Raw genomic sequence first — 26,726 nt, forward strand, 5'->3', positions numbered from 1 at the left:
ACTTGGCCAGGTTGGGCCAAGGACTGGAGCCCAGCTAGAATATCAACAGAGTTGTGTGGGAAAAAGCTCTCTCCATGGTTGGAAGTTCCTAATGTTTGTGATTTTAAGTTGAACGCATACATCTAAACAGAAAGAGTGAGTAAAATTGACCTGAATCAAAAATGGAGCTGGAAACCAAGCCATGGCCTTTCTGGAATAAAACCTAAGGACTAATGCAGAGCCTGTTGATCCTGAACCGCCTTCATGCCAGTCCAGCATACGGTTGACATGCTACTGTGTCAGCGTGGTTTTGAGTGTTTGACTTGTGTCAATTGGGTCCAGTTACCTGTGAGAAGTGGATTGTGGTTTAGGCACTCTGGGTAGCAACAAGCAGACCAAGCGTTAGGTCTTCACTGAGCTATTACTCCCCTAATGATCAGTCATACATCCTCCCCTAATGCTCTAGAACACACTGTTACTCATTGCGTTGCAAATGGCCATCTTCCAACATCTGACTCAGTCATGTTTCCAGCCCACCCATCTCTAATTTTAAATGAATGTCTGTATTACACTATTCTAAATTAGGGAGTCATTGCTTTGAAATGAATAAAAAGAATTGAGTAGTTTAAGGTGTCTGGAGAATGCAGTGCTGGGCAAAGGCAGTGACCCCACGAAGTTTGGAGTGGAGTGCTGCTTCAGCTTTTAATATCCATGGAGAAAAAAGGGGCTGGCAGATACAACTGGGTGGATAAACATTTATCTCTCATTTTCTTGGAGGAGGAGATCTGAATGTGGACTGTTGTGAACACCTAACTTACAGTCGCTCCACATGCACCAACCATCTTGACTTAGTGGCACTTTGTGAGACAGACACCACCACAAGTACTGACCAGCAGTGATTAGGAGAGGCACTTCCTGAAGCAACTTGACACTACGATGACATGTTGGACTCCTTGCCCCATCACACTTCCGGGGCCACCAATACACAAGTTTCACTATTCCCAGTACTTGGCCATCTCATTGATTACGTTCTGTGACCAGCCTGCACGCAGTCAGAACACATAGCACAGCAGAGAGAGACTGTGTCTGCCACAGCCTCCGGAACAGCATGCGTATCAAGAACAACATGACTCATGGCACTAAGGCAATTGGAGAAAAGACAACGCTTCCACTAATTAATATCTGGAAACACGTGCTGGTTAAAAATAATCTGTTTATTGCTTAAAACGTTGTTCACATAATCGCTCTAAAGTATTAATATTTAGTCCATTGTGGGGGTTAAGAGCCTTTATGAAAGGTCAATTTACTCTCCCACTGAATTATACTTAGAGATTTCATTACACGCTTTCCTCACATTGGTACACACAAAAAACAAGCACCACACTTAAATAAATCAGGAAGGAGTTGATGTTTAAGGTGAGATGCTCATTGAATACCCAGCAAAGAGGTGTCGTAGCAAATACAGGTGCGGCCTCGTTTACCTGAAGGCCTAGGGAGACACTGAGGTTTTGGGATGCAGTGGGATAAAGCTGGCCAGCCAACACAGACTATGGTCTGAGTCCCCAACTCTGGAATACAGTGAAGAAAAGCCCCCTCACTTTGCTAAGCAGTTAGCTCTGGGAGTACCTGGGTATTACTGCAGGGAACATGACTGAACTTGAGTTAACTAGAGCTGTCAGTCATCACCTTCACTTCTGATTGTAAACTCCCACCCCTTCTGTCTGGCCCTGAACATCATTGCTCCTTTCTGATAGTTCCACTATGCTCATGGCTCCTGGAAGAGACAGGGAGTCACACTGAGGGCTGGTCTACGCTACCGCTTAAGTTGATGTAATTTATGTCGCTCAGGGGTGTGAAAAAGACACACACACATCCCAAGTGACGCAAGTTACCGCGACTTAAGCGCTGTTCACACCGGTGCTGTGTCGATGGGAGATACTCTCTCGCCAACATAGCTTCTGCCTCTTGCGGAGGGGGAGTAATTATGCCGATGGGAGAACACTCTCCCAGATGTGCTACAGTAGCAAAGCTGCACCAGTGCAGCTACACTGATGTAACACTGTAGTGTAGACTTGCCCTCAGATGTGTCAAATGGGGGTGCAAGTGATGCGTGGTTCTGCCAGTGCAAGTTGATACAACTTACATGCTGAACAGCTGATGTAACTTACATTCTGTGGGACCAGAAGAGTGGGTTTGTCGTAGGAAAGGTAATCAACAAGAAAGCATAAGGTAAAGTAGGGGAGGCCTATGTACTTTTCCTGCTACAGCCCCACCCATTCTGTTCCCTCAAATGTCCACTGACTCACAGATGATTAATTTACATCACCGCTTACATCTCCACTGAATTTGCCCCAGATACCATCCTGAGATATCTTGTCCTTACAATGGCAGAGTGATTAACATTACCAGTGCTCCTGCACTCTTAAAACACAAGGAATTCTCAATCCCAATATGTGGCATAGGCACGTGAATCCCATGTCCCGCATCAGGCACTCTGAGTCACTTCTTATGGTTTTGTACAAGTGCACTGACTGGGAGCGCACCAGTTTTCACTTGTGCTCGGGTTTCAGGTTTGTGCTTTAACGTGAAGACTAGGGCTCGCACTGTCCTGCGATATGGTGCATTAATGAGACGGGAAGAGAGATGAAAAGCTTCTCGCTCAATATTTTCAGCCAGTGGGTGATCAATCTGAAAACAGCAAAGTGTAAAATTAGATCCTTATGTTTAATAAGGAGACCAACTGATTGAAATTGGAGTTCGGTGGTTTTCAGAGTTTCTTCATTAATCAGCTCAAATTCAAGGAAATCTACTTCCCATCACATGTGAAACAGGAAGAGCAATTTAATTCCACCCAAGCAATTAAGGAACAAGCAACTTGGTCAGTCGCAGGGAACTCATTCACATCTCCAGCTGGGAGGCAATGCTTTGCCCTCACAACAGGACACTAATCTGCAACCAGCTTTGGGTATCAAGTTCAACTGCAATTACAAACTACAGTGCATTGTCTCCATAAATCTCACATTTGATCTTTCTGATATAAGGCACCTTGAATACTATTTTCAGCTCGATCCTAAAAGCAATTTTAAGACACTCCAAATACTTGGGAGCTTTGCCTGGTGCTATAAAGGGAAATGCAGGCTGTGTGTGTGGAAGGAGGTGTAATTAAGAATGCAGAAAGGGATTTGCTAAATGTTAATTATGAAGTTATGTGCCAAGATCTGTAATTTGGCACAGCTTAGAAATGTAAGAAATAAACAATAAAGGAAGAAATGAAACCTCCACTGCCCACCACACTTTTAATTTCACTTTTGCCTTTAGTGATGGGGAATCTCCCACACTTTTGCAGTTGGGAGACTCCAAAACATTGGAGTGTTATTAGAGTATTACTCACCCCCCAAGTCCTTGCCCCATTTTATCCCCCCTCTGCTACCCATCTCCCAGTTAACCGTGTCTTTGTACATCCCCTTCTGACCCATTTAGTCCTTGTACCCTGTCCCCACCTGCAGATTCCCCTCTCCATTGTTCTTGTACTCCCAATTCTTGGACTCCCTCCTTTCCCCGTGACTGTCTATGCAGCCAACTGACCCAGGCTGAAGCAAACCACACCTCTCCGATGATAGCTGCATTCTGGGGAGATTCATGTCTATGGGGGAGCAGGCAATGTTTTCCTTGCCATCCTTTCATTGAGTCCTGTTTGGAGAGGGCAGTTTTAATCTCGGCCCTGCCCTGCCACTGGTGTCTCTACCCAGCTCTGCCTATTTTTGAAGTGGCATGAATTGCCTTGGCAGAGGGTAGACTGTAGGCACCTTGTGCCACTGCAAACCCTGTCTGTTCATACCACCTGGCCCCTGTGCTAGAAACTGACACAGATCTGAAGGGCTGGATTTGAACAATCCACCTAGTGCATTAAGGAGCCTCTCTTTTTTATCAGTCTCTTGAGTCATCCCCACAGAGACATCCCCCCTTTAACCCACCATACCCCTATTTGAAGGGGACAGGTGAGAACTCCCTTCAGAACATACCATTCATGCATTAACTGGCCAGAGTGTTTGTTTTTCTTAAGGCCAGATAAAGCTAAAGAACACATTACCTTTAACTTTGCCTTGTAACTCCTGATTGCCTACCACTTGACTTGCTATTTAAAGGATAATTAATGAATAAATTAAAAGGATAATTATGATGGAGTTTAATACACCAGGCAAACTAATCATTAAGCCTTACAGCACGTCTTGTTCATTCACTTAAAGATACCACAGGGATCTAGTATTTACCACCGCTTTATATATTATTGACCCCTCTCTGTACATTTTTGCAATAAGTTTTAATTTACAAATACTTAATTACTGAAATATAATTTCCCTGAAACACAGAACAACCAAGAGGTCTTTGTGTAGGTTTTATAGCTAATAAATAGTAGGATGTACAGTTTTCCATATTAACGTCCTCTTTCCCCTATACGATCTAAGCATAACAGACACACAGGTGTCCTGTTTGCGGAGTGTGTAAATGAGAGCAATGTCAGACTCATTTTCACCTTTGTTTTCAATAGCCAGAATAATCTGGGCAAAGGAAAACTAACTCCTTTTGAAAAAACCCCCAATAACAGAGATCTCTCAATGCAGCAGCTACCTATGTACTCTCCTTTAAGCTAAAAAAAAATAAAAATAAAGGAGTATTAAGAATATTACCTCTAGTTCCAGAGCATCGCAAAGTAGCTTCCGTGCATTCTTCCTGAGAGTCTCTGTTTTGGGATCGCTCCTGACTTCTATCGATGGTTTGTTTGAATACTCTTTGATGAAAGTTCGCCACTCAGTGTAAACGTCTTTTGCGAGATTGGCCACGTCATGGTCTGAATGTTTGCGCATCTTATTCACCGTGTGACCTGTCAAATAGAAACAGCAACAGAGAGTTCGTTCAACTTTGGTGGGTAGGTAAGCGTAATCCAGACCTGTCAGTGCACATTAGTGACAAAACAGCCACAAAGCATTGTACGTCAGACAGCTTCAGCAGAAAACCAAGCACGTAACACAAAATGCAAATATGAAAACACTGGGGCCAACACTTGCAGAGTCCTTATTCACTGATTCAATGGTGGTTTTGCCTTAGTAACATCCTACGTGCTTGGTTATCCGGCTGTAAAATGGGAGTAGCGTTTCCCTAGATCACAGAGGTGTGTAGTGAGGTGCTCAGACAATACAGGGCTATATGAGTACTTAGACAGATGGTAAATCTAGTGTAAAGCCTTCAGGATTGGCTCACACAGAATAAAAATGTTTGCTGAAAAATTCTTTGGGGAAGTGGATGTTAGGTGATATTTGCAATGTTTTTACATGCGAGTGAGGAAGTAATGATTTCCTACTGTTTTCCAGTCACCATCAGTGACGTCTCTCATGCCCACGGAAATACACAGAGCGCTACAAGAAAAGGCGTACTTGTGGCACCTTAGAGACTAACCAATTTATTTGAGCATAAGCTTTCGCGAGCTACAGCTCACTTCATCACTTCAGCTTATGCTCAAATAAATTGGTTAGTCTCTAAGGTGCCACTAGTCCTCCTTTTCTTTTTGCGAATACAGACTAACACGGCTGCTACTCTGAAACAGAGCGCTACTGCACCCACAAGGAAATGTGCCTTTTGAAAGGGGATATACTACCTAACAGTGGTTTTCAACCTTTTTTCATTTGCGGATCCCTAAAAAATTCCAATTTAAAAAAAAATCAATTCCAATAAAAAATTCCACAGGTTGAAAACCACGGACGTAACACAAAGCAGAAGGCACAGTTCCTCTTCTGCTTGGTGTTCATTTCTAACTGATAACCCTATTGGCCAGGTGGTGTCACTGTTACTCCTTGGGTTTCATACAGCACAACTGTGCTTCGTCTGTCACTCGTGCAGACCTGATATAGGAAGGCTGAATGTGCTACAGAGGACAAATTAAATTACAAAATTCAGACCAGGAAGGCAGAGAGGACCCTCTGCATGAAGATCCTACTGCTTTTGCACAGAAAGGAGGGGGGTCAGCCCTGGCCCTGCTACTCTCCCCCTCCAGTACATCTGGGTTGATCTCTGCAAGATCAGGATCTGCACAAAAAGAGAGCAGGGAACTGGTGGTCTCACATTACAACCTGTCCCCCGGTCCTATGAAAATTAATCAAGTTGTGTCGGTGTTGAAAGCATGTAGCCCCCTCCACGTTGGGGATTCCTTGGGGAAGAAAGGAGCACCGAGGTAGCTGTACTAAGGAGCAGGGCCTCTATGCTGATGGCTTGGGCCTCCAGCAGATCCTGGGAACTTCTCTGGGTTTGCAGATGGATCCCACATCTCATTCCACAGGAGAGCAACCACCCAAAACCAATCAAGGAGGAACTTTGTGGAGATTTCCTTCCCCTCAGTCCTTCTCCCACATATTTTACCATGGAAGGGAGTGACCCAGCCCTTGATTATAAGCAGCCAACATCTAAGGGCTTGGCTACACTTGCAAGTTAGAGCCATTAAAGCAGCCCCGGGCACCCTAGCTCACTACCCGTCCACACTGCCAAGGTACATAGAGTGCTCTGACTCCATGGCTAGAGCACTCCTGGTACTCCACCTCTGCGAGAAGATTAACGCTTGTTGCACCTTGGCTGAAATGCCTGGAGTCAGTGTGAACAAGGTGTTGCATTACTGCGCTCTGATGAGGCGCCGTCCCATAATCCCCTTAAGTCAAGTGGCCACTCTTCTCATTAAGAAAAGGAGTACTTGTGGCACCTTCGAGACTAACCAATTTATTTGAGCATAAGCTTTCGTGAGCTACAGCTCACTTCATCGACTGTAGCTCACGAAAGCTCATGCTCAAATAAATTGGTTAGTCTCTAAGGTGCCACAAGTACTCCTTTTCTTTTTGTGAATACAGACTAACACGGCTGCTACTCTGAAACTCTTCTCATTGTTTGGAATCACTGCAGGAATGCGGATATGCCCTTTGAAAGCTCCCTTTCTGACAGCCGGCTGCTTATCTGCTCCGAGACAAAGCAACCATTACTGTGGAATGCTGTGTGTTTGAAAGAGAGAGGCGGGAGGAGGGGTCTGCTGCTGTCTGAACTTACAAGGCATGCTGACATTCTTTCAGCCCCCCAAAAAATCCACTCTCTCCCCCCACATACATACATACACACACACACACACTCCGTCACACTCCACCCCAACCCCCCATTTTAAAAGCACATTGCAGTCACTTGCATGCTGGGATAACTACCACAATGCACTGCTCTCTGTGGCTGTTGCAAGAGCTGCTAATGTGGCCACGCCAGAGCACTTGTAGCTGTCAAGTGTGGACAGACTGCCGCGCTTTCCCTATTGCGCTCTATGAAGGCTGGTTTAACTCAAAGCGCTCCACAGCTGCAAGTGTAGCCATGCCCTAAATAACTGTGAATAATTCAAGGAGAACTCTTTCTTCGCTGTACTAAGAATTTTGCAGACCACGTAGCTACCTACCACCAGGATTTTATTCAACAATAAGGTAAAGTGCTTAGGACCATTACAGAAAAATACTGTCAACAATTCCCATGTGTATGGAAAAATCCAACAAGCAAAGGACACAAATCGATCTCATTTTTACACTCTAAATTAGATACAAAGTGCACCTATTTTTGTTGAAAGTAACACATCCTTAGAAGGTATTTTCTTCTTTAATTCCTCCAAAGCTTCGATCAAATTATCTTTAGATTGGCCAGGAAGCTCCAGGACAGATTTCCATCTTTTTATGTCTTCTACAACCACCACTCTCTGGGAAAGAGAAAAGTCATTAGGAAAGTGGAATATTCTTATTGCAAATAAAGATGTTGGCCTTCATCTCAGCTAATGGGGCTGTTATCGACACATGAATTATTGATCATGACATGAACCAGAGCACAGAATATGTGATGGTCCAAAATGATGGGTAATTGCTTGAGAGCAGCTCCCTGTTGTAAATCAGGACAGGAATATCTAGAGGGCAAAGTGAGATTCTTAATCTTATTCTGCCAAACACAGGGCAATTAGCTGCAAATGTCTCCTAGAAAAAGACAGTTACGCAAGTGTTCAGACTTTGGGAAGCCCACTGTATAAATGGCTTAATAAAGAGGGGATGAGAGGGAGTGGATGGGGGAAGCAGCTAATTATAATATTGTTAGTAGCAACTTAGTACCAGGCAGGGCCTGAATCTGCCCCACTTCTGTTTTCGACTTCGGAAATCTCAGAGCAGGTAGAGAAAAGGAGGTAGGGAGCACCACAGAGGGACTGAAAGAAGCCAGTCAATAACGTATCTGGCATTTACATAGTGCCTTTCACCCCAAACATCTTGCAGTGACGCTCCCAAATAAAAGATTACAAGAAGCCTGAGTCTTGTTACGTGTAAGATGTAGTGCAAGACCTTTTACAATCATTCAGCAATGGTTATGCAGCTGATATGCTGTTTGTATCCTCCTCTGTCTTATATTTAGATTATACCTCTTTGGTACAAGGCAAAATTTCTCTGTTCTGTTTGCAAGCACCTAGCACAATAAGGCCCTGATCCAAGACTGGGGACACAAGTGCTATCACAATTAATAATAATAATCTCTTGGCTGCAAAATAACCTGCAGGGGGAAAACAATGAAAAAACTAAAGGGGTACTTGTAGCACCTTAGAGACTAACAAATTTATTAGAGCATGAGCTACAGCTCACTTCATCGGATGCATACAGTGGAAAATATAGTGGGGAGATTTTATATACACAGAGAACATGAAACAATGGTATCCGTAAAAAGAAAAGGAGTACCATTGTTTCATGTTCTCTGTGTATATAAAATCTCCCCACTATATTTTCCACTGTATGCATCCGATGAAGTGAGCTGTAGCTCACGAAAGCTTATGCTCAAATAAATTTGCTAGTCTCTAAGGTGCCACAAGTCCTCCTTTTCTTTTTACGGATACAGACTAACACGGCTGCTACTCTGAAACCAATGAAAAAACTGCCACTCAAGAAAGCGGTGTAAGAAGGGAGGGGTGAAAAGCATGCACCTCTACCCACAGATTGTCCTTTTCAATTATCTATATCATGCCCAGATGCTACAGTGATGGGCACGTTAGAAATGCTCAGATACAGACTGACTAATGGATATGCAGGAATCACTTCACTCACTGTTGAAATGCAAGTTACTCTTTTTTTTTTTTTTTAAACTTCTGCAATTAGGACCTGAATGGGAGAAAACTCACCACCCAATTCCCACTTCTAGCAAGATCAAAAGGGGAAGAGTGCTATCAAAAGTGCTATGGTAATACAAATAATAAATTATTATTAATGGCCAATTGGCCTGTGTCCTTTCCCTCTCCCCATCAAGCATGGAGTTCTGCAAATCTTAAAGCCAGTTCAGTGTGGAGATTCAGGAAAAATACATGTCTCAGAGAATCTCTGTTAAGTGCTTTAATCCCATGCAGAGAGGGTGGTGTTGGATCCACCTATACATTCTAAATGTGTCTCAAAATGCATTCTTGCTGCCTATTTGAATAGCGTATGCACATTTTACATTCTTTAAATAAATAGAATCATGCGCCTGATGAATGGCACTCCTGGATGATGCTTCCAGCATTAGTGTTGCTACTTGGAGCATTTTGACATCCCATAGGTTTAGAATGACCTCATATAGTAACTGTACACTGTACCGATGTATTCTGTAACTAATTATGAGTCCAAGTTTCAGCTACACTTTCTTAGCAGCTGCAAAATTATGAGCACAGAAATGCGTATGCACATGGATAGTTACGCAATTACTCTGTATGAGCTGCAAAATCTATATGTACAGATTTACAGGCCACCTGAGACTGGCTGAAAGTTTGACCCTATGTTTGTGTCTTGGTGGTTTTTTGTTTGTGATTAATCATAAAACTTTCTAAACAAATTATAAGCTTTTTGAAGAAAAGATTTAGATCATGCAGAATCTTGTACTCAAGTCACCAAATATCTGACCATTGTTTATAGAATGCCTCTCAATCTGATGGAGAGAGCCTATCCATTGTACTGTTTACTGACAGAGCACACACCACTGAACAGCAGCCATATGTGGGGAGGAATGGAGCAGCCATTCTGTGTCAACTTTACATGATTGTTTTCAGGTAAGGAAATAAATCACTTCTAAAATTGAAGCCACAGGTAAACTTGGACATGGGCTGATTGTAAATACCCAAGTTAGAATTTTGGCCAGAACAACAGGAGTAACACCACACCTTGCTAACATTTGCCATAAGATCTTCAATGACCACACATATTTATTTGACAAATAGTATTTCCAGCAAGCCAGTGCCCCCTCGTGGTGTGGTGAAGCACTGGCTCAGTAGGGAGAGAAGCATCACCTAAATGACCAACACCACTTCTTACAGCACCTGGGCTTCCTTTAGAGGATTTTCATTGAACTATTGACCATGTCTTAGCATAGGAGATCTGATAAAATAAAGCCTGAAGTCTATAGAATAATTGCTACTGGTCATCAGCCCCTTTAGGATCCTAGAGTGCAGGTACACACACTTACACTTCTAATTACAGAATTCCTAATGCTCAAGTGAAAGGGCTAAACTAAACTGTGCCCAATTTTACAGGATACTGAATGGGACTGTTGCACACTGGGTTCTGAAATACTGATTAGGGATGAAAATTTCACCCTAGAGCAGGGGCAGACAAACTTTTTGGCCTAAGGGCTGCATCGGGTTTCTGAAATTGTATGGAGGGCCGGTTAGGGGAGGCTGTGCCTCCCCAAACAACCAAGCATGGCCCAGCCCCCACCGCCTATCCAATCCCCCCTGCTTCTTGCCCCCCGAGACTCCTGCCCCATCCAACCCCCCCGTTCCCTGACGGCCTCCCGGGGACCACTGCCCCATCCACCCCTCCTGCTCTTGGTCCCCTGACTGCCCCCAGACCCCCCGCCCCTAACTGCCCCCCGCTGCCCCATCCAACCCCCCCCCCCCTTCCTGACTGCACACCCAGGACCCCTGCCCCATCCAACCGCCCCTTCTCCCTGACCGCCCCTGGACCCCTCACCCCTAACTGCCCCCTGCCCCTAACTGCCCTCCACCACCCCATTCAACCCCCCCCTCTCCTTCCTGACTGCCCCCCCAGGACCCCTGCCCCATCCACCCCCCTGCTCCCTGTCCCCAACCACCCCTCCATCCAACCCCCCCCTCCTTCCTGACTGTCCCCCCGGGACCCCTGCCCGCATTCAACCCCCCTGTTCCCGGCCCTTTGACCGCCCCGACCCCATCCACACCCCTGACCATCCCCCAAACTCCTCTGCCCTCTATCCAACCCGCCTCCTGCCCCCATACTGCGCTGCCTGGAGCACCAGGACAGACAGCCACGCAGCACAGAGCACTGGGTCAGGCCGGGCTCTGCAGCCCCACTGCCCAGAGCATTGAGCCTCACAGCGGTGTGACTGTGGGGAAGAGGGGACAGCAGGGGAGGGGCCGGGCCGGGGATGAGCCTCCCAGGCCAGGAGCTCAGGGGCGGGGCAGGACGGTCCCGTGGGCCCACCTCTGCCCTAGAAAAAGGGGTGGGAAGTAATCCCATGTTAGCGTTAATGGTCCGAAAGGAAATTCAGAGGCCTATTCCTTGGGGGCCCCACATCTAAGCATCAGATATGAATGACTTGGACTCACTAAAACTGTAACTTCATATCTCAGCAGAGTGAACCTAACACATTATCCTTTCAAGACCCAAATCTGATGTTGCCTCAGTTTATGGTGTACATGCATTAGATGAGCTTAAAACCAATGTCCTATCTGCTTTAGATACACATTAAATGTTCCATGGCCTTTTTTGTAATAGGCCATTGCTCCAGCATCTTTGGAGTACATTTTCTTTCTCCTGGCTGTTGTGCTGAGTGTTTGTTGTCTTCTTGGCTGCTGTCCATCTCAGAGGCAGCAGCATTTCAGTGGTGCTGTACGTATTCGCTCAAGTGCTCTGTGATCCTTTGGGACAGAAGTTGCTATGTAAACTACATCAGGCCTATACTGAAAATACTATACTGATCTCTTATCCATCCATTCCCTTTGCCCTCCCCACTCTTACCTTCAGAGATTCTATAGTGGCTTGCTTGTAAACCTTTGCTCCTGGATCTCTTTTCCTAGGGCTTTCTTGAGCTTTGGGTTTTCGTATCACAAATCTATCCATGATGGACACTTAAAGGTCTCCAAGTTTTTGGTTAGGTGCAGCAGCTGTTTCAGTGAGAAAACAGTTGTCCGTTTTCTTTTATGAAACTGTATTGGTAATATTGCTTTAACTTAAAGGCAGATTGTTGACAGGAATACCAGCAAAACTAACCTCCGCGCCTGAGCTGCAGGTAGATAGGGGACAAGGTGGGGGGGTGGGGGAGGGCTTTGATGGCAATGTTACACTGAGCCCCAACTTCAATGAAGCTGCAGGGCACAAGAGACAATGGGGGGGGGCTTGGGCTGCTACCGTGGCTCCCTGGGGCTGGCTAGAGATTTGGGGTGACGCTGCCGGGTACGCAAAGGGGCGGGGCTACGAGTTACAACATGCACCGTGGGGACGGGCATGGGGTGCCCGGCTCATGCCCCAGGGGGAGGGATGGACTTGGGGGGGCCTGGCCCTTGGAGCGCGCAGGAGGAGGGAGGGAGTCGGGGGGCCCTTCCCGCGGGGGAGGGAGGAGGGAGGGGGGCCCATCCCGCGGGGGCGGGGGGGGAAGTGAGTGAGTCGGGGGGCCCGGCCCGCGGCGGGAGTGGGGGGAGTCGGGGGGCCCGGGGACGGATGGAGTCGGGGTGTCCGGCAGGGCGTGGAGTGGCGGCGATGGGCGCGGTGTTCGGCTGCCCGGCGCTAGGGAGCCGGGGACTGCGGGGCGGGGCTCGGGCGCCCGGGCTGGGCAGCAGCGACCCCCAAAGGCCACGGGAGGCCAGTTACACGGTTCCCCCGAACCTACTCGCGCGGCCCGGCCCGGAAGTGACTTGCCTCGTAGTTCCCGGAGAAGGCGGTTCTCCCTCTCCTGCCCAGCTCACCTCCGACCGGGAAACTGCGTCTCCCGTCAGGCCCCGCGGCGAGGGAACTCTCGCGATATCGCTCAAGCCCCGTCTTCACCGCAGGGCCGGAAGTGGGAGAGGGAGGGGCAAGATGGCGGCGCTGCGGGGGAGGCTGGCGGGGCTGGGTCTCTTTCTGCTGCTCCTGGTCTGCAGGAGGAGCTGGGCGGCCGCGGGCTCCTCCGAGGCCTTTGATTCGGCGCTGGGGAGCACGGCGTCGTGCCACCGGGCCTGTCAGCTGACGTACCCCCTGCACACCTACCCCAAGGTACGGGACCCCCACCGGCTGCCCCCTTCCCAAACGAGCCCGTCCGGGTACGGGCCTCCCCTCCCCCAGCCGCTCCTGCGCTATGGGGCTCCCTTGGCGCCTCCCCCGAAACCTTCCTCCAGGTACAGGCCTCCCAGTGCCGTCCCCCGCCCGGCACGGAGCCAGACGCCGCCCCCTGCACTCTGGCCCCAAGGCGCAGGGCCTTCCGCCGGGCTCCCCCGGCTTCTCCCCAGCTGGCACCGTCCCTGGTGTGGCTCAAGTCAGTGAGGCTCAGTTGGCATGACAAGCTGGGCAAGTGTTGCCGGAACATAAGAGAGACTCCTCAGGTATTTGTCGGGATGAGGAAGATCCGCTTCCCCCGCCCGATAGCTTCTGAGGTTTGTTCACCCTGGTCCATTGGTTGTTGGTGAGTCCTTATCTGGTAGCAAGTGCTTCTAGGTACGGGGTCCTCGGCCAGGAAGATTCCCCCTACACACACCAACCCCAAGATATGCCCGGTTCCTTTCGCGGGCCCCTTCCCACGGGATATAGATAGACTAGAACAGTGGGTCTCAAACTTTTGTACTGGTGACCCCTTTTCGCATAGCAAGCCTCTGAGTGAGACCCCCCCCCCTTATACATTAAAAACACTTTTAATATATTTAACACCATTATAAATACTGGAGGCAAAACGGGGTTTGGGGTGGAGGCTGACAGCTCATGACCCCACATGTAATAACCTTGTGACCCCCTGAGGGGTCCTGACCCCCAGTTTGAGAACCCCTGGACTAGATGAGGTAATATCTCTTATTGGTTCAACTTTTGTTGGTGGAAGGTAAAAGCTTTTGAACTACACAGATCTCTTCTTCAGGTCTGGGGAAGGAAGTAGACCTGAAGAAGAGCTCTGTGTAGCAGTCAGTAATCTCTCTGTAAAATATAATCTTTTGGGGGAAGAGGTTGTTGTGGGGTTTCCATGTGTCCTGTTTTCTTCTCCCTCCTTCCCTCAAAGAAACAATATCAACTTCATTTGGGCTGCTCTGGCTTTAAAACCATACAAACTATCTGTGTGTGTTGACAAGTAAAAAGTCCTGAATCATGACACTGATAAAACATTTGAATTATAGAGGATGAAGTCTGAAGAGTTGTAAAAAATGAGCACTCCAAACCCCTCTCCCCCCCCCCCCCCGGGTTCTAGTTAACTTAGGCAGATGTCTTTCATGGTATCTATCTTTATAAAAGGAAGGTGTTGGAAAACTGTTCCCCCAGCTCTGTTTCATGTTGAGGTTCAGCATCAGTTCAGGATTCCATAGAATTTTGAGTTACTGTTGGAATTTGGAAAATTCATTATTCTTTTCAGTCTTGTGTGAATTTTTGACTGATAATACACTGCTGCAGATAGAGAATAAAATATAACAAGTTGAGTTCAAAATTTGGGGTGCACAAATAACAAATGAGGGAGAAGGGTAATAGAACAGAAAGTTTGAAGTGTGGAATTAATATTTTTAGAATAAAACTACATAACCATGGATTTGAGTCAGTAACTGTGATGTGTATACCTCAACAATGAGTGGAAACAGCAAAGACTTGTGTGGATGGAATGAAATATATATCAAGAATATGGGACTTTATGCCCCATGTTGAGATGTCTAAGCATGATACCAATCGCAAAAAAGGCCAAAGTTTGGGAATTGAATCATTGTAAAATTAAACATCTTTCTTCCTTAATTCCAACCCCAAATCTTTTCCTACTGCAGATCAAATTTCAGACTCCTGTGGTTTTTGTTGGAGGACTTTGGCAAGTTTTTGAAGGAAGTTGAGACTCTGGTGTTTCTTGTAGCTTTTAGAGTTTTTAAAAAAACTAAACACTTTGAGCTCATCATTATAGTATACATCATAAAGAGGCCAATAAAATGACACACACAGTTTTCTTCCTACTGAGTCCTTTGTGACTTAAACAATCCATCCTGTGTTGATTTTAAGCACTATCTACCACTGAGCTACCAAATAGAAATAGAGGTGGCAGGAAACTTTTATTTTGGAAAAATACATTCATTGTTTTGTTTAACTCATGAAAGAGAAACTTTATTAAGACTTATCAGTATAATCTGTGTATGCATCATACCTGCCAAAGCCAATTCAATATGAATGTCAACATCTGTGGCATATTTTTTGCAGCAGAATATTTCTGTTAGAGACACAGTCAAAGTTGTTAGGCTTTATTTAAAAAAAAATAAAATCTTGACCCAGTTTGGCAGTTGTTTTGATATTTTATACTGCAAAAACATATAGAACATCTGTGTCTGAAAGAAACACGCATCAGTTTTTTTGCAAGGGGTTATATGGTAAGGTGTGGTGTGTTTGCCTTGTTCCTTTAATAATTGATTCAAAGTTCTGTCTTCATCTGTGAAGATGGTGACAACCATAAGGATGAGGACAGAGCCAAAAGACCTGTCGTGAGTTTTCCTGTTAACAGATTCACATTGTGTCAAACGCAGAACAATGCTAATGGTTTACAACAACACTACAAACAACTAGTTATGCTGGTCTTAACATATGAGAGAGACAAGGTAGGTGAGCTAATATCTTTTACTGGAACAGCTTCTGTTGGAGGAAGGTACCAACATTCAAACTACACAAAGTTCTTCAGGTCTGTGGAAAGAAGTCAGATGCTTTTTGAAAGCTTGTGCTTTCCACCAACAGAAATTTGTCCAGTAAAAGGTATTACCTTATCTATCTTGTCTCTGACAAGATAGTTTCACAACGTGGAATATTTTTCTAACTCTCTATTTTTATTGCTTTGCTATAAAAAATCAAGCAAAATTTCTAAGATACCAGGGAAGTAGGTACTTGCCTCATCTAAACACAGTTTTTCTACCAGTATGGTATAACTACTCTAGTTGGGGGCATGTTTTTTTATCTAAATAGTTATAATGTTACAACTCCTAGTTACACTCGTGCAACTTAGCGTGGCTGTAGTTATACTAATACAAAGGTGCCATATACCAGTGTAGCTTATTCCCCTTTCCATAAGGAAATAAGCTATGCTTGTATGACTGTGACCACACTAGGGGGGTTGTACTGTCTTAGCTACACCAGTACTGCTCTAGCTATACAACTTTTGTGACTAGACAAGCCCTCAAATGAAGTCTACCTCACAGATCCCATTTCTCTGCCACATGGTACTTCTAGTAATTAAGAGTGTGTTTCTCACAGCTGAGTGAGTATTTTCTTGTGAAACAAAGTACTATAGCACTTCGTTAATTATTGGGAGAAGCATTAAGTTGTTTTTTACTTTGTCTTCTGAATGCTACCATACTATAATCTTGATTGGGGCATTATACAGAGAGCTCGATATAGTCCCTGCCCTGAAGAACTTACAGTCTAAGACTGTAACATATGAAAGGAGAGAAAGAGGGTGACAGTCAAATAGGAACATTGATATACATTTTTTTATACACTTGCTGTATCTCAGTTTTGTAATTACATAAAGGAATACTCTTCTCTCTTTCCCTCAGCAAAACCATTAAATAGTATGTTGACTGGCTATTTTGACAAGTAAGTAGCCATGACACAGGAATAGTGCACCACAAAATATACTCTGGTTACTTATTTTGACAACTCTTTTTACTTCTAATTATATCCCATAACAAATAATTGTTGTTTTGACAATATGCCATTCACCTGCATTATGACTCCTCACTGATAGCATTTGCCATTAAATCTTTGAGAGGTAAGGACTGCCAACTTTCTGTATGGATTAGTGAAGTGAGGGTTAATAGGTTCTACTTCGATTCTTTAGCAGCTAGTACCTTTATTTTTAAAGCTGTCATTTTTCAGAAATGCATTTTTGAACTTGCTGACTTTAGTGATCTGTCTATTCAAGGCCGGCTCCTTGCTGAATAAAGAACCGTGTTCTGCTTGAACTAAGAAAGTCCGTATCAAAGTTGCCCAATAATTTTAAAGAACTGGAATTTGCTTTCATTCCAGACTGTACAGACGTTGGTGTTTGGCTGACTTCTAAGGTTTTCTTTTTGTTTGGGGTTTTTTGCTAGAACATTTTCCAAGGTAGCTTTTATAGTACTCAGAAAAGTAGTAATGTTTGCTTGTTGCTACCCTAGGTTCTTAGGTGGAGTATTAGTAATCTCTTTAGTAACCCTGCTTTTCTTGTAACTTCCCAGGAAGAGGAACTGTATGCATGTCAGCGAGGCTGCAGACTGTTTTCTATTTGTCAGTTTGTGGATGATGGAATTGACTTGAATCGGACCAAACTGGAATGTGACTCTGGTAAGATAATTCTGTGCTCTTTCCACAAGATGTAATATGAAGAGACAAATGAAGGGAAGAGTGGAAAAGTATAAAGGGATACTGTCAGTTTGACTTTTTTAAAATTGATATTACTCTTAAAAAAAAGTTTGATAGAGCACTCATTAAAATTTCTCAAATTTTTAAAAGGGATTTCTGCTTTGTGAGCCTTTAAAACATAAGGGTCCTTTTGGCCAAGGGAAAAACTTAGGTGATGTAACCATATTAGGTGTAAAATGGTTAGCTGACAATGTAATTTTCAAACTAATAGTGTCTCTTTTACTCCATGCAACATTGTGCAATGACATAACATAATAAATGACATCAGTTGCAATGATTTTCGTAGCCCTATTTGTTGGGACTGTATGGGTTTGTATTTACTTCAGCTGAAATGTTTGCTTTACAAAGCACAAATCTTGATGAACTGTGTACTACATCACTAATATGGCCTCATTCAACCTAAATTTACAATCTCTTTACTATGGAAAGAGAAACAAATCTTAATTACATTCTCTGCCTTTCATATAGTTAAACAACTTGGGAGCTGGGTGTATGTCTTGTTGAATTAAGCCATTAAATATCAATCATTCATGAATAACTAATTGTTTAAAAGGATTAATTATCTGAAGATCAGAGAAGAATGTTGATAGTTAAAACTGTGAAAATACTTGTTACAAATTATATACCAAGCTAGTACTGAGATCAAAAGCGTGGTGCCAAGCAAGCGAGGCAGGAGAGGGAGCATCTCTCCCTAAGTGCCAACTCAGCACTAAAAAGAGGCTTAATCGTGTGCTGAAGGCAAAAGGGGCAGTGGCAAGCTCCAACAGCAGAGAGGCATGGGGAAAGGCATGTTAGTACAATACAGAAGTGTGTTATATGAGCTGGGAATAGGCGAGAGCTGCAGAGAAGCAGTATCCTTTGCACAGCTGTGATACAGGCATTTCTTTTCAATTGCCAAACCCCACATCAAGGGGGATCATAAAAAGGGGTGAGGCAGCAAAAGTCCAAATGTAGAGCTGAGTCTGAATTGTTGCCTCCTTTCCTATACAACATTTCCACCCTGGACTGTTGCCTTCCGCCTGTTCATTTGCAGTGGTCTTAGAACACTGGTTTTGTTCATTGCTTGGTGGCTGTCCTGTGCTTTGTGATACACTTCCTGATCATTCTGTTCAGTTCTGTCTCTAGGTGCTTCTGTGGCTGCCAGTTGTCTGACTTTGTGACTGTTTTACCATAGGACTGTTGCTCAGGCTCCTGAGAACTCCACACTCAGATATTTGGTTGATTACTGTGCATTCCCTGCCAGATCTTTGTCTACCCTGTTTCCATAGACTGCCCATTTCCGGTTCTATGCTTGTTCATTTTCCTCTCCTGTGAGGAAATAGATAGTACTAATGTTTGGTATGCACTTTTACTTGTCAAGTCTGTTCTTTTTGTGCCTTCTGGCCTAAGCCTCCCAATACCCTAGTGAGAGAGGATTATCCCCACTTGACTTCTGTGCTTCGGTTCCCCAGATGCAGAGACTTTTCCCAAGGTCATACAGCAGGTGGGTGGCTAAGCCACAAATAGAATACAAATCTTCTGGCTTCTGTACTGCTAGTCCTTTATTTTAAATATTGGATAAAGATATTTGGAAATAAGAGCAGAACTGACTTTATATTTTTGATAAAGCTTGAAATTGGTATAGAAAGTCTAACTATACTCATGCAACACTGATGGGCAAACCCTCCCTTGTTCCCTGTTATGCTATGGCTCTCTGAAGTTTGATGGATTTCTCTGTTAGTTTACTTCCTTCTGGGTTCCCAGTTCCATCCCCTGGAGCAAAACTTAAACTCTTCCATGGTATGTGGGAGGGAAGGCCACAGTACTGTGGGAGGGTTTTATCAGAACTTGGGCTGATAATCCATGCCATCTCTGGAACAAATCCTTGCCTATTCTACTGGGTTGAGGCTGTGTTAATTTACGTCACTCTGTTGGAATTTACTATACCAGTAATTGCTCTTTATTTTGATTGTTTTTTGCTTTTCCTCATTTCTGTGATCAAATGCTATTGCTGCACTCAGCTTTTAGACATAATCCAGCTTTATGCCTATTCTAGATCAATCATCTAGATTGCATCAGCCCAAAGAACCCAGTACCAGCATTGGTATATTGCTCTCATATTATTCCTCAGGTGGGATTGGGAGTTTTTAAAATTGTCACTTGAGTCCTTATCAGACTGTACCTACACCTTACACTCGTGCTTTCAGTTGCTGACTTAAAATGTGAAATTATTTTCCAATTTACACAACTTTTCTTCTTTGCAGCCTGTACTGAAGCATATTCCCAGTCCGATGAACAATATGCTTGCCATCTTGGGTGCCAGAATCAGCAGCCATTTGCTGCACTGAGACAAGAGCAAGTAAGCATGTAGCATGTTTGTCAAATGCCACCTACTTGTTTTCTGCTGCTCACATTGTCTCTTTTTTTTTTTCAAATTTAATAAGTGTGTGTGTGTGTGTGTGTGTAGAAAGATGGAGAGAAATTCTCTATTTAAAGACTAAAACCTTATTGGGGACAGTGTTAAATTGCTCGAATATGTACAGAACAAATTGAAAACCAGTTAGTGATGTGCTTACAGTTAATGTCCCTGATGCCAAGGATTCATCTCCTTTTCCCTCTGACACTGGTGAGATCATTCTGGAGTGACATGATGGACTCAGCACAGAGCTTCATAACTTCCTCATGGACCTTCTACCTTCAAGCAGATGATGGCAAAATAGTTATATTCCAGGTGCTTGCTTGCTTTTTTACTTTTACAAGACTTTGTGTGTCCTGGGTGTTAACTGTTGATCTCCTGCTTCTTCCAATCACAGAACAGTTAGTAGAGCAGTCTCAAAGTAACTGCATGCTTAATGTTTGGCAGCAGTCAGTCTATCTTTGTAGTGGTAACTGGATTTGCAATGTAGAAAGCAAAATTAACTTAAATGGGTAGTGTCACAAAATTTTCCCATTTCTTTTGCAAATGTAAATGATGCTTATGGGATGACTATAATTTTATGGTTAATTGAAGCTTTATGAAATACAAACAAGACCTTACAATTTTCATTATTGTTTTAGTCAAAGCCAGAAGTTCAATACATTCCAGAGGACACCACAGATCTGAAAGAATCGTTGTTGAGCGAAACATCCTGTAAGTTGGTTTGGGTTCTTTAGAGTGCAAATGAAAATATTCATAACGTTCAAGAGTAAGTCAAATCTTCTACAAAGGGAAAAGTGCATGTCATTATGGACAGCCTGTCACTCTCACTGTCACCCTGTGTACATTGCAACAAAGGCCACAGTAGTAAACTCCTTTTAAAATGTATTTTAAATATAGCATGGTATTTATGCCCTTGCCACACTGGAATTAGAACCATTTTAAAGAAGCTGTCTACTATCAATGTCTTCGTATAGACAGGGACTATATGAGACTAGAGTTTTTAAACATAAATCTTGAGTGTGTTTTTTTTTTTTATTGTGACCTTATAATGGAGCTGTCATTGTGATATTTCAGCAGACCTACAGCCAGGAGGTTCACGGGCACACAGAGGATTTTTTGAAGAGGAGGAAAGCAAGAGCTTTTTCAAATGTCTTTCTATGTATGTATCTTCTACTGTCTTATAAAAGCTTAAAGGGTAGGATGACATTCCTTCCCCATATATTTTACATGTCATAGACTCCATCAGAAAATCTCAAAATGACAGAACTGTGTTCAAGAAAGATGATGTTTTGGAGGAGATGCTAAAAGGGAGGTTCTGAGCACTTGTGTTAAAGAGCTCCCTGCTCCCTTCTCAAGAAAATAGATATTAGCCACAATATACTTGTTGGCTATTTGGCCAACCTAATCTCTCCATTCAGTTTAAGCTGACCGTGATATTTGTCATTTCCTGTCCCACACTACTGATATTTTGCAGCAAACTGTTAATTTCACTGGTTTCCTAGATCCGGCTGCCTGTCGAGATGAAGTGATTGATTTGTGTAGTACTTTGGGATTGTCTAGTGTGAAAAGTGCTGTATAAATAAGCAGTTTTACTTTATTTCTAGGTTGATGGGATAAATATAACTTTGCTCTTTTTCTTTCATTAATCTTTGCTGCTGAGCAGCCAGATGCGTTCACACACTTCTAGACATACAAAATAATTGGGTCTAAATTAGTTGCAAGAAAGATCTTGGCATCATTATGAGTACACTGAAAACATCCTCTCAATGTGCAGCAGCAGTCAAAAAAGCTAACAATGTTAATAATTAGGAGGGGAATAGATACAAAAATCAGAAAATCCATGGTACACCTACATATTGAATACTGCATACAGTTCTGGTCACCTCATATTGAAAAATATTTTAGAATCAGAAAAGGCACATAAGAACAGCCATACTGGGTCAGACCAAAAGTCCATCTACCCCAGTATCCTGTCTTCAACAGTGCCCAATGCCAAGAGCCCCAGAGGGAATGAACAGAACAGGTAATGATCAAGTGATATATCCCCTGTCACCCATTCCCAGCTTCTGGCAAACACCATTCCTGCCCATCCTGGCTAATAACCATTGCTGGACCCTATCCTCCATTAATTTATCTAGTTTTTTTTTTAATCCTGTTATAGTCTTGGCCTTCACAACATTCTCAGGCAAGGAGTTCCACAGGTTGACCGTGCGTTGTCAAAAAATACTTCCTTTTGTTTATTTTAAACCGCTGCCTATTAATTTCATTTGGTGGCCCATAGTTCTTGTATTATGAGAAGGAGTAGGTAACACTTCCTTATTTACTTTCTTCCACACCAGTCATGATTTTATAGACCTCTATCATATCCCCCCCTTAGTCGTCTCTTCTCCAGGCTGAAAAGTCTTATTAATTTCTCCTCATAAGGCAGCAGTTCCATACCCCTAATAATTTTTGTTGCCCTTTTTCTGAACCTTTTCCAAGTCCAATATATCTTTTCTGAGATGGGGCAACCACATGTGCACGCAGTATTCAAGATGTGGGTGTACAATGGGTTTATATAGAGGCAATATGATATTTTCTGTCATATTATCTATCCCTATCTTAATGATTCCCAATGTTCTGTATGCTTTTTTGACTGCCACTGCACATTGAGTGGATGTTTTCAGAGAACTATCCACAATGACTTGAAGATCTTTCTTGAGTGGTAACAGCTAATTTAGACCCGATCATTTTATATGTATAGTTGGGATTGTTTTCCAGTGTGCATTACTTTGCATTTATCAACATCAACTGTCGTCAAAATGATTAGGAGTATGGAACAGCTTTCATATGACGGGAGATTAAAAGGACTGGGACTGATCAGCTTAGAAAAGAGATGACTAAAGGGAGATGTGATAGAGGTCTATAAAGTCATGAATGTTGTGGAGATAGTGAATAGGGAAATGTTGTTGTTTACCCCTTCACATAACACAAGAACTAAGGGTCACCAGATTAAATTACTAGGCAGCTGGTTTAAAACAAACAAAAGAAAATAATACTTCACACACTGCACAGTCAACCTGTGGAACTCAGTGCCCTGGGATGTTGTGAAGGCCAAAAGTGTAACTGGGTTGGGTCCACCAGTGCTATTAGCGAAGATGGTCAGGAATGCAACCCCATGCTCCAGGTATCCCTAAACCTCTAACTGCCAGAAGGTGGGACTGGATGACAGTGGGTGGATCACTCAGTTGTCATATTCTGTTCATTCCCTCTGAAGCATCTGGCACTGGCCACTGTCAGACAGGATACTGGGCTAGATGGACCATTGGTCTGACAAGTATGGCCGTTACGTTCTTTAGAATTGTGCTAACCATTTGGCTGCTATTTCCCTGGCATAATGAGGTTCTTAAGGCAGAAAGAGAGATTAGAGATTTAGCTGTCATGCATACAAAATGCAGTTAATGGAGAGATTTGTATGCTAAATAGCTTAAAGCAGGAGTCAGCTTGGGATCTAGTAAAGAAACTGCCAGACTTGATTAGTTCTGCTTCCCTATCCTGTACCTGAAGACTGGTAACTAAGGTGGGGTGGGAGGCTGGTTTCCCAGACTCCTCCAGTGAAGCATTCAACTGAATGATCTAGACCTGGGAACGCAGATTGGTAAAGGCCAGCATATGTCTTTAGGAATATCCTGTTTTCTTAACCTGTTCAACAACTTTAACGATGTTCATTACATTTCAGAAATTCTGGTTGGATTTTAACGACTACACTCGTTCTCTCCGTACTGGTGCTACTCTGGATTTGTTGTGCTACTGTTGCTACCGCGGTACAGCAGTATGTTCCATCTGAGGTAAAGCTAATTATTCCATAGCTTACGGCACCGTGCAGTTACTCATATTGCTTACTGCCTGAAATGCTCTAAGGTCTGAGGTACAGAGCTGGTGTTTTGGTTCACTGGCAGTTCTGCAAAATTAAAAATAAAATATGCTATAATCAAACTAAAAATGTTGGCAAATCAAGTCGGTGCATTTTGATCTGGGTTTAACAAAATGTTTCATCTGCCTCAAAATGAAGCACTTTGTGTTGTGACATTTTAAAAATAAAGACAAAAGAAATGTATAGTCTAGATTCACAAAATGGGGGGAGAAGGTTGTGGGGGTGCCTCCCTTTATAGTCTTTAGCCCAGTAGATAGGGCACTTAGCTGGGATGTGAGTGACCTGTGTTCCCCTCTCTGCGTGCTCTGGAGCAGGGATTTGAACTTTGGTCTCCCACTTGGCAGAAGAGTGCCCTATTGGTATTTGGGGCAGGTCTCAATCTCTCAAAGTTGTTCAATTGTGTGTAAGTAAATTAGTCATTGGACCAAGGACATAAATGTGGGTCCCCCATCTCCAAGGTGAGTGCCCATAACCGTGAGGCTATAGTCATTCTCACTCTTTCGCCCAACGACTATTCAAGCATTTTGTTGAAGCTGTTCCACTTTGTATAAGTGACAGAGACAGTGAAATGACTGCAGAGTCATGATTAGGGCTCTCACCTTGGAGGTGGGAAACCCAAGTTTGTGTCCTTATTCCAATAACTGTTTAATTACAGTGTTCACAGAGAGTGGAACAACTTCAGCAAAAGAGATTAAGATGTGATCTAATACCCTCCCATATCCCAGTGCTTAGGGCAGTGATACTCAATTAGATCTACCTGTGGGCCGTAGGGTTGCCCAGTGTCTGTTTTTTGACTGAAACATCCAGTCAAAAAGAGACCCTGGTGCTGACCCGGCCACTAAAAATCCAGTCAGCAGGGCTAAGGCATGCTCCCTGGCTGCTCTGGCTCTGCATGGCTCCTGGAAGCAGCTGGCATGTTTGCCTCCTATGCAGGGGGTGACCCCGGGGGCTCCGTGCGATGCCCTCACCCCGAGTGCTGGCTCCGCAGCTCCCATTAGCCGGGAACCCTCTTCCCCATGGTAACCATGTTTGACAACTGGAAATCTGCTCTGGCAAAAAGATACTAGAAACAAAAGTATGATTACCGGGAGCATTCACTAAACCATTAAAAGGGTTTTAATAGGATCGTGAAAAGGTTGAGAATGGCCAGAACGTATGGACATGATATGGGTGAGTGGCAGGAATCTGATTGGAGGAGGGGAGAAGGGACTCGCTGAACTGACATCTCCCCACTTTCCTTCCCCTACAAATATGCAAGACTGGCAAGTACCACACTCATTCTGACAGGAACATACCAGTCCTAGCCTGGGACTCAGACTCAACTGTGAACATGAATTTTAGATAGCATGGAAAATATTTCATAGTAAGAGTTGAAGCATTGCTACTTTGAGGACCTTCAAAACCTCACTGAGAAATGTATGCTCATAGTTATATGCCAGAAGCTGGGAATGGGCAACAGGGGATGGATCACTTGATTATCCGTTCTGTTCATTCCCTCTGAAGCACCTGGCATTGGCCACTGTCGGGAAACAGGCTACTGGGCTAGAAGGACTGTTGGCCTGACCCTTTATGGCCTTTCTGTGTTCTTATGGCTAAGCATGTCTTGAGTCTTGCATTCAGAACCTGTAATGATATGATCTTTTTAAAATAAGTTTAATTATTTCAGAAGTTGAGCATCTATGGAGACTTGGAGTACACGAATGAACAAAAACTGACCAGATACCCAGCTTCTGCTCTTGTTGTTATTCGATGCAAGACTGATGAACAGGAAGAAGCAGGACCTCTACCCACAAAAGTTAATCTGGCTCATTCAGCAATTTAAATAGTTTTAAAAGAATTTAATAGACTAATTCTAGCAGTTCTATCAACTCCTGGTGGTTTTTTATGGTTTCTTCAGATGCGGGGCATAGCGGTCAGTGTTTAAATGCAAATAAAGTTACAGAATCAACAAATCAGTCTGTTATGGAATCCTTGTTTTCCTCTAGTAGTGAAGAGAATGGCATGTTTAATTTGCAGGGTTTTGTTTTTTGTTTTTTTTTTTTCAAATATATGTAATTGCTTTCACTGGAGTTCGTAATGTGTCCTTTTTGCTTAACACAAACTGTAAGCATGCTCTCTACACTTCTACCATGGCACTTTCAATCAGTCATTTCTAACTGTTCTATGATGAAAGATCAGAATTAGCTCTGTAAAAGTAGGATATAAATTCTAAGTGGGCAGAAGATGCTTAGGTCAGGCATTTTCAGTTGTGAGGAACTAAGAACATTAATTATAGAACTATTTGCAGAAATTTTGTATTATCCGTTCATCCGTTTGGGAAAAACCCTTTTCCCAAAAATAGAAACATATTTTTTCTACGGTTATCAATATGCAGAGCATTATTGAGGTACTGCAGGTTGAGCTCAGACTGTCAGAAATGCAAGCTTTTAATGACTCGTGGACATATCCTTTTACACACACAAAAGTGACATGCTTATTTATTCGTTTGACAAACTTTAGCCTTAAACTCTTCAATAGCTTGTTAGGTTAGATCATACTTTTTCTGAAGGAACTCCTTTTGCTGTATTGATTAACTAATTGGGTCCAGTTGTTCCATTGTCAGAAAAAAATTGATTACTGAAAACTGAGAATAGATTTAGAAAAGTAGAATGACTGTAGCCTTTCGCTATGACTCTTAGTTAACCATGATGCACTCAGTATGAGACTCATCTACAGCATCCCCCCAATATATGCCACCTGATCACATTCTGCTACATTAGTAAATAACTAATACAATTCAGTAACCATATGAGAGAATATTGTTATAGCTAGT

The 26,726-nt window shown here is 43.5% G+C and overlaps 2 protein-coding genes across 5 annotated transcripts; one reads left to right on the forward strand and one right to left on the reverse strand.

Annotated features, from left to right (window-relative positions):
* Positions 1-1,194: 1,194 nt before the first annotated feature.
* TCEANC2 (transcription elongation factor A N-terminal and central domain containing 2) lies at positions 1,195-13,051 on the reverse strand. Of its 2 annotated transcripts, none has more exons than XM_074961694.1 (5): positions 12,930-13,051; positions 12,033-12,178; positions 7,600-7,741; positions 4,668-4,861; positions 1,195-2,667 (listed from the first exon to the last, which is right to left on the reverse strand). In XM_074961694.1, the coding sequence occupies exons 2-5, from the start codon at positions 12,132-12,134 to the stop codon at positions 2,479-2,481; spliced, it is 627 nt and encodes a 208-aa protein (XP_074817795.1). In that variant the 5' UTR covers positions 12,135-12,178; positions 12,930-13,051; the 3' UTR covers positions 1,195-2,478. The 2 variants fall into 2 exon arrangements, with proteins under 2 accessions (XP_074817795.1, XP_074817796.1); XM_074961695.1 differs by lacking the exon at positions 12,930-13,051 and adding an exon at positions 12,285-12,494.
* A 25-nt stretch (positions 13,052-13,076) lies between these two features.
* On the forward strand, positions 13,077-25,960 carry TMEM59 (transmembrane protein 59). 3 transcript variants are annotated; one of them, XM_074961691.1, is made up of 8 exons: positions 13,077-13,262; positions 17,420-17,525; positions 19,847-19,941; positions 20,161-20,313; positions 20,640-20,712; positions 21,076-21,160; positions 23,720-23,828; positions 25,581-25,960. In XM_074961691.1, the coding sequence occupies exons 1-8, from the start codon at positions 13,089-13,091 to the stop codon at positions 25,734-25,736; spliced, it is 951 nt and encodes a 316-aa protein (XP_074817792.1). In that variant the 5' UTR covers positions 13,077-13,088; the 3' UTR covers positions 25,737-25,960. The 3 variants fall into 3 exon arrangements, with proteins under 3 accessions (XP_074817792.1, XP_074817793.1, XP_074817794.1); XM_074961692.1 differs by having other exon boundaries at positions 25,584-25,960; XM_074961693.1 differs by having other exon boundaries at positions 21,079-21,160.
* Positions 25,961-26,726: the final 766 nt, after the last annotated feature.

This window comes from Natator depressus, chromosome 8 (genome assembly GCF_965152275.1).
Source record: "Natator depressus isolate rNatDep1 chromosome 8, rNatDep2.hap1, whole genome shotgun sequence".
NCBI classification, from domain to species: domain Eukaryota; kingdom Metazoa; phylum Chordata; order Testudines; family Cheloniidae; genus Natator; species Natator depressus.